The sequence below is a fragment of the Magnusiomyces paraingens genome (assembly GCF_902498895.1).
Source record: "Magnusiomyces paraingens strain CBS 517.90 genome assembly, contig: contig2, whole genome shotgun sequence".
NCBI lineage: Eukaryota > Fungi > Ascomycota > Dipodascomycetes > Dipodascales > Dipodascaceae > Magnusiomyces > Magnusiomyces paraingens.
In genome coordinates, this window is record NW_022474068.1 from 3,841,502 (window position 1) to 3,857,518 (window position 16,017).

Genomic DNA, 16,017 nt, shown 5'->3' on the forward strand with positions numbered 1-16,017 from the left:
ACAAACATAAAAAAATACATCATTCTATTCCATGGGAAGAAATCTTTCAAATCGAGGATCCCCTTCAATATAATCTTTCCTCGGTTCAATAAAACTAGAAAAAAAAAAAAATCCAAGTTAGCAATAAAATCAATATTTTGAAAAAAAAAAAAAAATCCTGGAGAAAACCAAATGATATATGCACGGCTGAACCGTAAACCCAAAGGATACACATTCATTCATTTTTCCGCGAAACCAAAAAAAAAAAAAAAAAAAAAAAAAAACTCACTTTGCAATGTCTGGACGAAAAAGTGCAAGATAAATATTGTGCACAACATTCCCCGTATCAAACGGTCTATTTCTGTACTTTCGAGGTTTCCCGTCCAAATCGCCTTCAATTTTTTTGTTCCCTTGTTTTCTTGTACTTCTCTCTCGAAGCTACATCATATGTTAGTACAACTTTCAAACCCATCTATTCATTGATTCATTCATTGATTCCTTCTCTTTTCACTTACAAATTCTCGAGTTTGTTGGCCTGTTGCCATCAGGTAAATATGAAGACCACAAAGCAGCATAGGATACAATGACCCAATGAACCCTAAGACTGCAAGAAGCATTCCGACCGGCGTATGCTTCAAGCTGTCCTTGAAGGAAAGCCCCATGTCGCCGCTGTACCCGCCGTGGCTCATGCCCTCTTCCCTTCGATATTCCCATGATTCTACCATGTAGTAAATGCAAACACCTTCCATGTAGAGACAGCTCAAGGATGTAAAAAACAAAAAACTAAAAAAGTACTTATAGTTGCGGCGGCCCACGCAATTGTTGAGCCACACACAATGATGATCGTGCAAATCTACCCATTAGATATTAGCAAAAGTGTCCTTCAAAAATTCCGATATTTATACTTACCCACGCAGTGGTTGCATACTCGGCAATGACTTGCTCGTGGTGGTCTCCAAATACGACATGTAGTACAATAATTAACAAGAACAACCCGCGTTATGTCCGAGCCCTTTGGACTTTCAAAATGCGGGCCCGGCAAAATCGTCGAGAGTTTGTATTCCTCCGGTAGATTCTTGTTATCTCCGACCAAATGAATATTTCGTGGTAAAATCTAACACGAAAAAAGTTAATTAGAAAAAAAAAAAGACACTAAAACATGCTCAACTTACACCTGGGTTGGTTGTACTTGATTTTAAAAAAGACATTAGAGTCATTAAATAACAGTAAGCAAATGTAAGGGGAACCGCCGGAGACATGTGGTTCCAGCTCCACGGCGCTCTAAACAAGATCAGTTAGCACATTCATTCTTCTTTTTAAAAACTTTCCTCCCCAACCGCTTTGTTTTTCTACTTACATAAACCCAAAAAACAAGCCACCAAGGACTAATATAAGTCCCAGTATAAACACATTTAGAGGAGTGTCTCGTGCAGACAATATACGACCGCCAAATAAAAAGAAAATAGAATCATTGGGGTATTTTTCATAATTCCGGTGCCGTCCCTCTGAGTCAACCAATGGTGTAGATTTGTGTATACCGCCGCCTATAATGAGCCATCGGTAAAATCTCTTTATAAAGGATATGTCGTTACCCTTGTAAAAGTCGTCATCGTCATCGCTCTCAGATCTCTGCACACGCCGTTGTGACTTGGGCTCTAATATTTTTTTGGATTTGAGAAAAAAACTATTACTCGACGATGATGATGTTTCCCCTGAATTCCCAGGAGCTGGTATTACCGAATGCCCATCTTGATATCGTTCTAGATATATCCCTGGCTCTTCGTCACCATTGGAATGGTAAACCGAGCCTCGGCGTCCTTTACGTTTTCTTTTGTAATTTAGATAGCCTAGCAAAGAAGACTTGTTTCGTGTAGCATGTTTCTTCACCTCAGTGTTAGGCCCTGGTGGAAAAACTTCATCCTCAGGGATATCTCCAAAAGGTTTAGCTTTATCATTTCCGGGTATATAAGGGTACTTGGGACTTTTGCCTAAATTGTGCAACGTATGCGCCCCAGCTGTAGTCGTAGTTCCATGGTATTCATCAATCACTGTATCGCAAGCAGTTGTGGTACCAGTAAATATTCGTTCAAGCTTGTCATCATTTCCTAAGCTTCCACTGGGTATGCCAAAGTTCCAACCGTCCTCACCAAATCCATGAGCTAGGGTTAATGCGCCGGGACTAGAACGTAGCGACTGGAGTCCTGTTTGCGGCAACATTAGTGGCGTTGACACACCGCTTGGTCGTAGGCTTGCCAAAGAGGGTCGCTCAATAATAACATGTTCAAAACTGGGAGTATTGTTTCTTTCGTGTGTGCTGCGATTGCTATTGTCAAATATTACCGGCTGATGACCCGTGCTTTCTTCTCTTTCTATATCGTTATCTTGTTCATCGAAATTCGTCCGCTGGGAATCAGCAATAGGGAGATTGTCAGAAGACTTGGAATCCATCATAAATTCATAATCATCTTCAGGAAAAATAATTGAAAAGTAAGTAATATTCCAAGTAGGTTTTTTAGCTCGTTAAATTTATAGCTAGTGCGATTTATCACTAATTGTATGTTAAGACTAAAATGAAGATTATAATTAGAAAAGCAAATATAGGCAGTCAGCATTAGGTAATTCTTTAACCAATATTATATTACGTAAATAATTATATAAACAATCCCATTTTTTTTTCTTGCAGAGCTTCCTTTCATTACAAGCACAAGAATTCAAAAGGCCCTGCACTTTTGCCTACTTCTGATTTGATCACCCATACCCTTATACCACAACTATGATATCTAGATCGTTACGAAGAGCACCGGCAGCCATCTCTAGAGGCGCCGGTCTGAGGATGAAGACTCTTCTTGGATCTGTCGAATCCAGACCCCAGCTTATGAATGCTTTCCCAAAACTACCGATTTCAAGTTTGGAGCAAACCCGAGGATTTAAAATCCCCCAAATTGAAGTTTCGAGTCCTCGAGGTATTAGACTCTTGCGAATGTCCCGTAAAGTTGGTCTTGGCCTGGCTCTTTTTTACGTTGTTGGCTCTGCAAGTGTACTTTTTCTTTACTTTCAAGAAACTTCAAAATCTGATGGTGTCCAAAAAATTCCTGGCGACTGGCCATTCAACGTTAAGACTCTCGTTCGCGAGGGTGTTAATAGCGAAATGGACAACAAATTTGATCACGCTTTAAAGTGCTATAAACTTGCTATTGAAGAATTGACTACAATCAAACAAGAAGATGGAACCCGTACTCCTGTGGAGGACCTGAGCGATAAATCTCAAGATTGGCTCGGAGGTTATTCTGATCTTCTCATCAGATATGCACGCATTGAAGAGCTTTACGATAACAGCGAAAAAGCAAAAGCTGCTCTGCTTGCCAGTGAGAATATTCCTTGGGGAATGACTGAACTGAAGAGTGTTGCATCTATTCAACTGGGTAAGTATGCTTTGGCAGAAAAGGATCCCAAGGCCGAATCATACTTTGTCAATGCTGTTAAAGTTGTCGCAACTCCTCGGATGAAGGCTTATTTTGCCGAAGGTCCCAATCAAGACCTACATAAGGCTATTCTGATATCAGATCCTGCTCTTGAGGTTTCTTCCAAGCTTGTAAACCAAAATGACGGAAAGCCTACCGGTGAGGGCATTACTTCACAATTATACAATGCTAGCATTGAACTCGGTAAGTTTTATGCAGCTACTGGAAATTATCCTCGTGCTTTAGAAGTTTTCCTTTCTACTCTGCGGTCTATCCGTCGCAAAAGAGAACCTGAGGGTCGCAGTCGTGAACGTATTCCTGATCCCGACTGTTTTGAAGCCCGCACCATGTCATATTTATCTGAAGTTCTATGGGCTGCTGATAAGTCTAAGCGTGAAGATGCTGTCACTTGGGCTGAAGGTGCCTTTTCTGAAGCTCACCCTCTTTCCAACACCACCGTGGAGTGCGGCCTGTGTGCCACAATGGTTTTGGAAAACTTGGCAAAGATGTATGCTTCTTTGGCTCTGCCTGAAGAAGTTGAAAACTGCAAAAAGAGACTTGACGAAGTGCACACACCCATGACAAATGTTAATGAGGAATGGTCTGTTGCCGATTTGTTTTCTCTCAAAGAGCAACGTTAGAAGAGTAAAACTATTCCTTTGTACATATTTTAAATCTCTCATAATAAAGAAAAATGATAAAAGCAATAAAAGCAATAAAAGCAATAAAAGCAATAAAAGCAATAAAAACAATAAAAATATTTACAAATAAATTTCATTAGTTTCTATTTACAGATTCAAGAAAAAAAAGAAGAAAATCAAGGTCATAACAGTTGAGAGTTTGTCTCGGAATCATTGTTCAAATATCTGATAGGAATCAAATTACCAACTGGCCTTCTTGACACCAGGGAGCTCGCCGGCGAGAGCCTTTTCTCTGAATTTCATCTATCAAAACATGTTAGTTATCATTAACAATCAATTTCAAAAATGTGGGATACTTACTCTGCACAGTCTGAATTCCTTAATAACAGAGCGAGCATAACCTGAATCAACGCATCTGTTCTTGATTTGAGTAGTACGGGTGTAGTTGGGCATAGAAACAAGCTGGAGCTGGGCCTCAATACGTGTGCGCATAGGCAGCGTAGTGTTTCTGGAAATGTATCTTAGAGAGGTTCTGGTAACCTCTTCTTCGGCAACCTTGGCGCGCTTGAAGTTGTCGCGAACCATGCGGGTCTTAACCCACTCGCCGCCAGGGACATGGGCGCGTGTGAATCCGGGGAATCTTGGTGGCATGTTGGTTAAGTTGGTGTGAACCGATTTTTTTTTCTGCTAATGAAAAAATCAAGAGAGATGAAAAAAAAAAAAAAAAAATTGGTGGGAGGTGTGAAAAGGTAGGCAGTAAGTGGCTGGAATTTTTTTTTTTCTTCAATGATGATGATGTAGGGTAACCCCGTGACAAAATTTTTTGTAGGCTTGACCCACAAGCCGTTTGAGGACAGACAAGCAAATTTAGCTCCCTGTTCTTATTTTTTATTTCTCTATCACACTATACTTTTAAAAATCGCAGCTAATTTATCCAAAATGTCTCTCGCAGATAGATTGAATCCTATATCAAATGAGGAGGCTGATGAAATTATCGCCAACGAAAAGACCGACTCCCCTACTTCGCAGGAAACTGAAAATCTGGCCGATGCTCTGTCATCTGTTGCTCTGAACACTGACAAAAAGCCTGAGGCTGAAAAAAAGGATACCAAGGAAGACTCTGAGGCTGAAAAAAAAGATACCAAGGAAGACTCCGAGGAATCAAAGCAGGACAGCAGCGATGTTAGCGACAAAGAATTAAAGGAAGAAATCAGTAATATAGTTAAAAATGATTATGAAGTCTCTGTCAAGCTCGCTGATTTACAGGCCGATCCCAATTCCCCCTTGTATTCTGTTAAGAAATTTGATGAACTTGGTTTGTATGTATCAATCAAAAGAAAAAACTTATTTCTTTAGTTAACTTTTTGTTTAGATCTGAGGAGCTCTTGAAGGGCTTAGTGGCGATGAAATTTTATAAGCCATCAAAGATTCAGGAAAAGGCGTTACCCTTGTTGATGAAGGAACCATATGTTAACTTTATTGGTCAAAGTCAGTCAGGTACTGGCAAGACTGCTGCTTTTACTCTTAGCATGCTTAACCGGGTCGATGTAAACAACCCCAAATTGCAAGCTATTTGTCTTTCCCCTGCACGCGAATTAGCTCGTCAAACTTTAGACGTCGTCGAAGAGATGGCTAAGTTTACTAAGATTACAACCAAGGTTCTTGTCCCTGATTCATATGAAAGAAACGCCAAAATTGAAGCCCAAGTCGTTGTTGGCACCCCAGGAACTATGCTTGAGTTGATTCGAAGAAAGATGCTTGACACCAGCTCTGTGAAAATTCTTGTTCTAGACGAAGCTGATAACATGGTTGGCCAGCCTTCCCTGAAAGATCAGTCTAAACGTGTCAAGGCTGCCCTCAATAAAAAGATTCAAGTTGTTCTTTTTAGTGCAACTTTTGACGATGATGTTTACAAGTATGCTCTTGAATTTGTTCCTAATCCAAAGAACGAAATTCGTCTTAAGCATACAGAACTGAACGTTAAGGAAATCACACAGATTTATATGGATATTGATAATGAGGAGGAACGCATACAGGTTCTCACCGATATTTATAGCTTGATGACAATTGGATCTTCCATTATTTTCACAGCCACAAAGGCCACTGCAAACACTTTATATCGACGTATGAAAACTGCTGGTCATGCTGTTTCTGTGCTGCACTCAGATTTGGATACAGAGTCTCGTGACAAACTTATTGACCAATTCCGCAGCGGAGCTTCCAAGGTTTTGATCACTACAAACGTTTTGTCTCGTGGTATTGATATTCCTTCTGTTAACGTTGTCATCAACTTCGACCTTCCTACTACTCGTGACGGCAAACCTGATCCTGAAACTTATTTGCACAGAATTGGTCGTACTGGTCGTTTTGGCCGCAAAGGTATTGCTCTTTCTTTTGTTCAAGACCAAAAGTCTTTTAGGACTCTACAGGCCATTCAGAATTACTTTGGTCTTGACCTCATTAAGGTTGATCACCAAGACCTAGATAAGGTTGAGAAAGTTTTCAAAAAGGCTATGAACTAATATTATCTTTATAAATGTGTTTAACATGAATTTTTTTATTAACTTAATTAATTCTATAATAGAATATTGTTTAACAAAAAATTTACAATATAGTTTGGTTCATTTAATGGAAATATAATTTCCACATTCTATTCTGTAAGTTTGGTATGAATGCAAACAAAGACAGACACTGTTTGATCTTCATAAGCAAAAATTTGGGACTGTAAAGTAAATTTGAGAATGTTGAGATTGCTTAGTCATTAGAAAATCCCCCAAAAATGCTTTTGTTCTTTTTTGCCCTTTCTTAATTTTTTTTAAACCAAAAAAGCTTTCTTTATTCTCCTAATCTTGAGAAAAAGTTCATCATAATTAGACTATCTTTTAACAGTTTATTAGCCATCAGCTGCAGAAATTATCTGATTTCTAATGACATAGATACCACAGTTTACTGTTGTCATTTTTTGCACATTTGTTTTCATTGTTGGTATCATAAATATATACCTGACACATGAATAATCAACCATATTCATCCAACAAGTCGTACACTTCAAATATTTCTCGTTTTTCCTCCAGAAGCTTCACAAATGAACTTAACCATCATTTTGACAATTCAGATGAATCATACAGCTTATCCGAACTTCAGCCAAATAATATAGATGCCTCTTCGGCTATATCTTTATCGCACCCTTTAAGTGTTGAAAATTTAGATAATATCGTGGACCGTAACGACTACCATGCTCCAAGCATCCAAGAAAGCTATATCAATAACGATGTTGATATAAATAGTTTGGAACATGGTGACATTACAGATAGTTATCAACCTGATTTTTTTTTGGAAACACTTGATAATGCCTCTGGGTCCCAGTTTCATATAGATGAACCTAGTCAAAATGACATACACTCGGAAAATCATTTTTCAGAAAAAACAAAGGACTTAGATTCTAATGAGTCTATTTTGTCGTCAGTAGAATGTTTAAATTCTACCGAACAGTTCAGCTGTCATAGCTCGGAGATTGATGCTTTATTCCCCGAAATAATTTACGACGATTATCAAGGAAGCAATATTGAAAACAATGATAATGCTTCTGACCACCCTCCTAGCATTATTGCTTTAGTTGATGATACCGAATCTCTTGAAAGTGTTTGTATTGATGAAAGTATTGACCCTCTTGAGTCGATGGCTCGTGCCATTATGAACTCGACTAAATATACCCAACATGCTTCAAAAAAGGGGAAGGAACGAACCAAAGGAAATCATCGAAATTTAGACTCCTTTTTCAAATCACCATTTACCCAAGGTTCATTAAATTTAGCAAAGGGATGCTTAAAAAATACTTCTTCACCAAGTGGTCCCGATTTACCAACAAATAATAAAACTACAAGGTTGCGTAGTGTTGGTTCTTCAACACCTATTCGGTCGTTAAGTATAAATAACAACGAATCAATGGATTTTGAAAATTATAAAAGACAAACTGCAACACAAATCTTAGCCGATAGACAAAGAGAAAGAAGGGAGCAGAGACAACTGCGTCGCCGTTCACGGGCCCTAAAAAAAGAACAGTATTTTGGGAATTATTTTCGTGAAACCAATGCCAATCCTGATAGTGATGTTCTCAATTTCGAATTCTCACAAGCATCATACGCTATCGACCATTTTAACGGCCATCGACAACAAAATCAATACTCTCATCCTAGCGGAGAAATATACACTAATGGAGTGATTGAGGGCTATGATATGTCTAATTTTCAGGAAATGATGAACTCGGGAGCTTCGATGAGAACACAACAAACAGACAATATTGATGACATGAGTAGTCATGATGTTCGTCCTGAAAATGGGTTAAATTTTGCAGATTATTACAGCCGCAAAATAGGAATTGGTAATAGTCACATTCATTACACCGGAAGGAAAGCCCATCAGCCAAGTACAAAAGGAGGAATAACTCAAATATCAAGGTTCTTTCGAGATACTGGTGGGAGCAGCAGCCACGGTGGCGGTGGTGGCGGCGATGGTGGAAATATAGATGGCAGTGATTTTGATAGCGATTACGAGTCCTCTTCATATTATGATAGCGACGCATCAAGTGATACATCTGGTGCGGCTTTTGGGCGCTATCATCTTCCACATAAAGGTCTCAAACGAAAGCTATATTCACGTCACCTCACCTCAATTGGAGCGGCTTCATCTATAGGAATTTCATCAATGCTGATGTTTGGTCATACACTTTTTTCGGCTGGTCCACTTGGTGCATTGCTCGGATATTTTATCAGCGGGGCTATAATGTACTCGATCATACTTGGGTATGCTGAAATCGTCTCATTATTACCTTTACACACAGGAATTCCAGGTACGATAGCAAGAACTGTTAACCCGTCAATGGGGTATGCAATTGGTATTTGCTATTGGCTTTCAAATGCAATGGCTTTACCAGCCGAACTCACAGCAGCTGCAATGATGCTTACAAACTATCCCGACCTTGCAGAGCATAATGTCATTATAGTGTGGATCATTTACATTTTTTTCCTGGTTATTCTTGTAAATGTCTGCAGTGTCAGAATATACGGTGAATTTCAATTTGTTGTCAATCTTGTACGCATCATTTTCATCTCACTGTTGACTCTTCTTTTAATTATTCTTAATATAACCCCGGCATCATCATCAGAACGGCTAGGGTTCAGGTTTTGGATTTCATCTAAATCCACACCTGAATCTGGTTGGTATTATGGCCCATTTCGTCCGCTTTTTCCACTTCATATATTTTTTGATGATGCGATTGCAGACCAAGTCACAATTTATGGAATCTCTGGCTCTTTAGGAAGGTTTACACAAGTTTGTACTGCTATCATTCAAGCACCCAGAGCATATTTGAGTTCTTACATTGTTTTTAGCAGTGTTGGAGAGGTAAGGAATCCCCGAAAATCATTACCAAGAGCTACAAAGTACATTTTTTGGCAAATAATATGTTTTTATATCATAGTGTTGTTTGTTCTTGGGATAAATGTATATGCCGGAGACAGTGACTTATATGGTATTGATTTTGATTATTCTGATACCACCTACTCTATTTTTCCCAGCTATACAAGTAACCAGTCTATTTTTTCAAACTGTGATTCTCCAAATGACTTGATGTATAATGCATACAGCATAGGAATCAATGTATCTCCTTGGATTATTGCCCTTCAATCTGCTGGTTTGTGCTCTTTGGCATCTGCCATTAATGCCATTTTTGTTGTATTTGCAGTTTCTTCTGGATCTTCGCATTTGTATGCATCTAGTCGAACCTTATACGGAATTGTCAGGCTTTATATTGAAGAGAAAAAGATCAGGTACCCATCCTGGTGGAATTTGTGTGGATGGTGCAACGATCAAGGAGTTCCAACATACGCTGTTTTAGCATCTTTTCCATTTGCCCTACTAGCACTGAAAACCATCACTACACAATCGTTCTTTGTTTTCCAAAACCTTTTAATTTTATCGGCCTCTGCATCAGTTGTAACCTGGGTTGGCATGTCTATAGCGTTTTTGCGTTTTTATACTGCTATTCAAAGTCGTCGGCCCAATGAAGACACAGAAAATCAATCTCGTAATCAATTTAATTCAAACAATTCTAGAACTGGTTTGATGCGAGATGAACTGGGGTATCCCTTCAAATCGCCGTTTCAACCATATTTAGCATGGTTTGGATTATTTGGAAGTTTATTGATACTCTTTACTCAGGGATTCAAAGTTTTCATTAAAGGGAGCTGGAATACTTCAACATTTGTTGCTCATTATGTTCCATTACTAATTTTTTTCATATTTTATATGCTTCACAAAATTTTGACCGGAAGCCGGACCAAACCAGCTATTGCTATTGATCTGGATAGTGGGAGACGTGAGCTGGATCGTGCAGAATGGATTGAAGATAGGAAATATAACTCTGGCGGTATAACCAGCGTTTGGAGATGGATTTTGGGTCGCTTTAGATTTATCAAGGTATTCATACAAACAATTTTAGGTGATAGTGAAAAAACAAAAGACTCATTGAATATCAACGAAGTTGGTGTGAAAAAGAAAAAGAAGAAAAAGAAGAAAGAGTTGTTAAAAGAGGTTGCTGTTGCAGTAGGTTCTGGTGGCCGAACTATGAATTCCTTTCGAAGAAAAAGAGGGAAAACAAAAAATTCTGCTGTAATATAGGTAGGAAAAGATATACAAATTAATATATGATGATATAGTATAAATCTAACATACATTAGAGGTTAATTCAGATATCATATCGATCTTCAATCTTTTTACGTAACCGCTCCATTAAATATTTTTCGACTTGTTCTTGTGTCGGAACATTTTCTGTTATGTCATTATCTAAAGGAACAAATTTTTCTTCTGCAACTATTTGCTCTTTAGTTTTGCTATTAAGAATTTGTGTAAATCGATGTGCTGAGTATTCTTTTTCATTTATTAGCATATTCTGGTATAATTCTTTGTCCTTTTCATTTGTGAATCCAAAGTATTCTGCTGGTAAATCTCTGAACTTTGCTTGATCTAATTTATCTTGGGCTGTTTGTTCGCGTTTTAACTTTTGTTGTTTTATTTCCTGTTCAATCATTTCTTTAACATCTGGCAGGTCTCTGGCTCTTCCAAAATATTTATATCCCGATTTTGCACCACCGCCGGTAATAATCTGAGGTATTTCGTTTCCATGTTCATCAAATATTTTGCTTCCAAACCGCAGATAGTTGGGCCCTCCAAGTGATTTGATCTGGATTTCCCACGCAGTTTTTTCTCTCATGAGTTTATTAATTTCATCATTAATATCGCGAATCTGAAATTCTGATAAAGCTGGATCTTGAATTTTTACTATTTTTTGTCCAATTTCCTTATTTATTTGCCCCCTCCATTTCTCACAAATGTGAACGTCCTGAACTGTCTGAACACTTCTTGGACGACGCATTCGTCCTGTGTTAATGACACCCATTTCGGCAGCCTGCTGCTCTCGAAACCGAAACAGCATTGACTGTGATTTTTCTGAATTTCTTGACATGGTGAAAAGCTTGATATGACTCTAGTTTTACTAATGTTTCTTAGATGTGGATTTCTAAATAAAACCCGAAAGTTTTATATTAATTCTATGGAATAGAAACTGTGGTTAGGATAACAGTTGACTGTGAAAGATTTGTGACATTACAAAATAATATGTAACATAATTGTAACAAAACTCTTTTTAAAAAATTTTCCCCAACCCTTTAAAAAACAAATACTCCTTTTCCCCAAACCCTCTTTTCCCACTTCTCAATTCTCAAAAAAAAAACCCCTTGACCCTACACCTAGCCCATCCCCAAACCTCCATTTTTAACGCCAAAAAATCTCTGTTCGAGTTTTATTTAAGGATACAGCCTTGGACACCGTCCTTTATTGATCAAGGACCATTTCAATTTAAATTAATAAAACACGTTACGCGATATAAAAAACAGGTCTTCACGACTTGTGTTTTAATGAACACGCCTTTTTCTTTTATCTAGAACTTTTGTTTATTCCCACGTTAATTTCTCTTGTTTATTGAAGCTTTTTGCTCTAAAATTTCATCAAGCTTTATAAAATTTTGTTTTCAATAAATTTTCACGCGTCTTTTTTAAAAAATTTCGATCTTTACGCGTTTTTTAAGTAAACAATAATGAGTACACCTAACACCCATACTCCTGAGCAAAAGCAAGACTTGGATGAACCTCAGTTGAAAACACAAGCCTTTCATGAAACAGCACAAGCAGAAAATACTCCTTCCCCCAAAAATGTTTCAACCACCAGCTCATTAGCTTCGTCTGCACCATCTGCACCATCTGCAGCAGCTACTTCTGGCACTTCAGTAACTACTTCATCCGGAACTCATGATTATATGTACCTGTCGCAAAACTCATATACGGGATCGCAAACTACCGGAACCACCATTGCCCCTGGAATAGACCCTGAGATTGTTCGCGAAGAAGAAGAACAACATGCTCGAAATGTTGCCGAAGCTGTTGCCGAAGCGGAGGCAGAAGCTGCTGCCGCTGCTAATTCTACTGCTACTGCTGAAAATAATAGTGCCACAGTTTCTGTTGCAGAAGTAGAAGCCGCTGCAGCTGCTGCCGCTGCTGTCGCAATTGATATTGATTCTGAAAATAATGGTCCACGATCAGATTTACGTGCTCTTCAGCTGGCAGCTTCTTTATTGCAAGAAAATAAATCTGGTAGAACCGATTCTGGTTCTCAAGCTATTCGTTCTAGTAATAATGCTGCTACAGAAACCAATGACAGCAACGATAGTAATGAAGTCAATAACACCGCAACCACAAGTGCTCCTGCCTACGACGACTCGTCGGCAACTGCTGGCTCAGTTGTTGACTCCGCGCCAAATTCAAACTCCAATACTGTAGTTGATGCTGCAGCAAAAGACCTACAGGCCCAGATTGAAGAAATTCTTGCTCGCAGTAACGGTACAATGCCGTCAGCAAATGAAAGTCCTCGGTCTTTTGAAAAAAAAAATTTGGATAATTCTCAAGTTCAAGCTGCTTATAATAGAATTTACGTTGAGCCTCTGAACAGACCACAACCGGCTTCTGGTTCACCATCACAATCACAGTCAAATGTGGATGCGCCAAGTAGTCCTGCTGAAACTGTTGAAGCTGCTGGCACTGCTCCTCCAGCCGAAGCTACTAATGCAGCTGTTGCTTCTGGCACTTCTTCGAGCCCTCCTCCTAATAACAATCCTCCTAACAGCGGGCCTGATGGACAGGGCTCATTTTATTATGATCCCTTTCGTCCTGCTGCTAATGCCAATGGAAATTATCTTAGTGCCGCTGATGTTGCCGTTGTAGCGGCAGCAGCAACACTTGATAATGGTATTCAGGAATTTCCTCAATTGCTTCCTACAGATCCTGCTAAAATTGCCGCTGAATCAATTGAGCATACACCAGAATCTTTGCATCATTATTCTCAAATATCTCATCAATCAACTGAACAAGCTGGTCCTGGCCCAGTGACGCGGCAAAGACAACAAGAACAGGAACAGGAACAGCAGGAACAACAACAACAACAACAACAGATCCAACATGAACAACAACAGATTCAACATGACCAACATGACCAACATGACCAACATGACCAACATGAACAGCACGAACAACGTGAACTTGAAAATGATACAAGTGATTCTGGTGCCGGGGTACTGAGTATCACATCGAGCACTGGTAAAAGACGTGCTCGTCATAGATGGACACCCCAAGAAACTGAATATCTTATAGAGGGGTGCAAACAACACGGCGTAGGAAACTGGAAAAAGATTGTCACCGATCCTAAGTATCAGTTCAATGGTCGCACAGCTGTTGATCTCAAGGATAGATTTCGAACGTCGTTCCCTGAAGAATACTCACGATTATATCCGAATGCCAAAACTCATAAATCACAAAAAAATCAACAACAGGGAGAATCATCAGAGCTGTTTAAAATTACACGAAAAGAGCGAAAAAGTTTTACCCCAGAAGAAGATCGTAACCTTCTTGAAGGCTACAAAATCCACCAAGCTTCATGGTCAAAAATTCAGCGAGACAAAAATTTCTGCCTAATGGATAGACGCTCAACAGATCTTAGAGACAGATTTAGAAATGCCTTTCCTGCAATTTACGCTGATGCAGGCTTCAAAGGCCGATCTTCCAATGGTATAATGCTTCCTGATGACCCCAATGGGGAAGGCTATTTGACCGCTGCTGCAATTGATCAAGCTATTGCTACTGGCATGACTCCTGCTGCTGCTGTATCAATGGCTGCTGCTGCTGTTGCTGCTACCTTGTCTTCTAGATTTGGTCAGCAGAATCGACCTCAACACCTAATTCAGCTCGAACAAGAATATTTCATGGACAGATATAAAAAAATTATTGAGAACCAACAGAGCAATCAAAGTAACCAACATCATCATCAGCAGCCACAGCAACAGCAGCCACAACCTCATCATTATGAGTACGACGGAATGGAAGTTAATTCAAGTAATGAAGTTCAACAAAGCACTGCTGCTCATCTTTCACCCACCTTGAAAGCTGCTGCTGAGGCCTTTGTTCATAGCAATTTGATGTCACACCGTGAAGAACAAGTCAGAAATCATTCCGAACAACCCATTGAGCCTCATCACCCGGAAATTGATGATAGTCTCCAAAAAAGAGTGTCTGATGAAGTGGGACCAAGTGGTATTCCTGGTCCATCTAGCGATGCTGAAGCTGCTGCCACTGCAGTCGCAGCAGTCGCAGCGGCTGCAGAGCAGCATCAGCTTCAGCATTTACAACATACCGTTCATCACCATCAGGAAGAAGAAGAAGATGATGGTGGGGCTACTCAAGAAGAAGTTATGGCTTCAATAAAATTAGACGCAATGGCGGCAAATGGTGAGCTTGGGGAAGAAGAAAGAGACGTGGATCCTGTTGTGGCAGTAGCAGCAGCTGAATATGAGCAAATTCAAGAAACTCAACAACCGGAAGAAGATGGAAGAATTGAGCATCATCAAGTTCATCACGATGAAATGGCAGGACCAGAAAATGAGCTTGACCATCACCAGCATTCTGAGCACCCTGAAGATCCTGAATTACAGCACCAGGAACAAGAAAATATGGAGCAGCCTGACTCTTTAAAGCAATCAGAGGATATTAATCAAAACCATCTGATTGGTCATGAAGCTGATGAACCCCAAATTACTGATGAAAACACTGAAGAGCGCGAAAAGTATTACGATACACATGAAGAAGCACAACATCCCCAAGAAGCACAGGTTTCGCAGGGGCCTGTTGAAAGTGAGCATGTTGAGGATGAACAAGATGCTCAAGCTGTTCAAAATGCTGAGAATTATCATGAGAATGAAGAGTCCATCATCAAAGACTCGGCAGTTGCGGAGGAAACGGCCGGTACTCCTGGCACTTATGATCAAATGGAAGAAGTGAAAACAAATTATCATGGTGAAAACAATGCGACAGAACAAGAGGGAACCAGTGCAATTATCAGAGCGAATGCTGAAGAAGATGAAGCTGAGGAGTCTAGCCGGAAGAAACGCCGATTATCATAAGCTGAATTTTAGCACTCGAAATGTGCTTATTGCAAAGTAAATATAAATATAATTAATTGATTGATTGATTGATTGATTGATTGATTGATTGATTGATTGATTGATTTTTTGTTGACTAAACCATGATAATAAATTTAATGAAATTTGATGATTAATGTCAAAAGATTTTTAATCTTCAAAAAAAAAAACTTTAAAAAACTAGGCATTTCAGGAGCTTTTAGTGTACTAAGAGATTTGTTTCAACACTCAATATTGAGCATTTACCCCCAAAGCAAATATAATAATTTAGATACCTAAAGAGGAATAACATTGGAGTTTCCGTTAAATAGAAATTATGATAGGATAATGAAATGAATGTCTATTTTCCATATAAAAA

General features: G+C 39.1%; 7 protein-coding genes across 7 annotated transcripts; 4 read left to right on the forward strand and 3 right to left on the reverse strand.

Moving 5' to 3' along the window:
* Positions 1-24: 24 nt before the first annotated feature.
* Positions 25-2,196, reverse strand: SAPINGB_P002950 (uncharacterized protein; the record flags this gene model as incomplete). The annotated part of the gene is made up of 6 exons (XM_031997668.1): positions 25-94; positions 269-417; positions 495-832; positions 889-1,093; positions 1,152-1,260; positions 1,337-2,196. 6 exons carry the CDS (start codon positions 2,194-2,196, stop codon positions 25-27), a joined length of 1,731 nt encoding a protein of 576 aa, XP_031853559.1.
* A 556-nt stretch (positions 2,197-2,752) lies between these two features.
* SAPINGB_P002951 (uncharacterized protein) lies at positions 2,753-4,081 on the forward strand (the record flags this gene model as incomplete). Its single annotated transcript, XM_031997669.1, has 1 exon — positions 2,753-4,081. One exon carries the CDS (start codon positions 2,753-2,755, stop codon positions 4,079-4,081), a length of 1,329 nt encoding a protein of 442 aa, XP_031853560.1.
* A 240-nt stretch (positions 4,082-4,321) lies between these two features.
* SAPINGB_P002952 (mitochondrial 37S ribosomal protein uS14m) lies at positions 4,322-4,732 on the reverse strand (the record flags this gene model as incomplete). Its single annotated transcript, XM_031997670.1, has 2 exons — positions 4,322-4,384; positions 4,442-4,732. The coding sequence occupies 2 exons, from the start codon at positions 4,730-4,732 to the stop codon at positions 4,322-4,324; spliced, it is 354 nt and encodes a 117-aa protein (XP_031853561.1).
* Positions 4,733-5,020: 288 nt separating this feature from the next.
* Positions 5,021-6,603, forward strand: SAPINGB_P002953 (uncharacterized protein; the record flags this gene model as incomplete). Its single annotated transcript, XM_031997671.1, has 2 exons — positions 5,021-5,400; positions 5,454-6,603. The coding sequence occupies 2 exons, from the start codon at positions 5,021-5,023 to the stop codon at positions 6,601-6,603; spliced, it is 1,530 nt and encodes a 509-aa protein (XP_031853562.1).
* Positions 6,604-7,090: 487 nt separating this feature from the next.
* Positions 7,091-10,759, forward strand: SAPINGB_P002954 (uncharacterized protein; the record flags this gene model as incomplete). Its single annotated transcript, XM_031997672.1, has 1 exon — positions 7,091-10,759. The coding sequence occupies one exon, from the start codon at positions 7,091-7,093 to the stop codon at positions 10,757-10,759; it is 3,669 nt and encodes a 1,222-aa protein (XP_031853563.1).
* Positions 10,760-10,826: 67 nt separating this feature from the next.
* On the reverse strand, positions 10,827-11,603 carry SAPINGB_P002955 (uncharacterized protein; the record flags this gene model as incomplete). The annotated part of the gene is made up of 1 exon (XM_031997673.1): positions 10,827-11,603. The coding sequence occupies one exon, from the start codon at positions 11,601-11,603 to the stop codon at positions 10,827-10,829; it is 777 nt and encodes a 258-aa protein (XP_031853564.1).
* Positions 11,604-12,233: 630 nt separating this feature from the next.
* SAPINGB_P002956 (uncharacterized protein) lies at positions 12,234-15,641 on the forward strand (the record flags this gene model as incomplete). The annotated part of the gene is made up of 1 exon (XM_031997674.1): positions 12,234-15,641. One exon carries the CDS (start codon positions 12,234-12,236, stop codon positions 15,639-15,641), a length of 3,408 nt encoding a protein of 1,135 aa, XP_031853565.1.
* Positions 15,642-16,017: the final 376 nt, after the last annotated feature.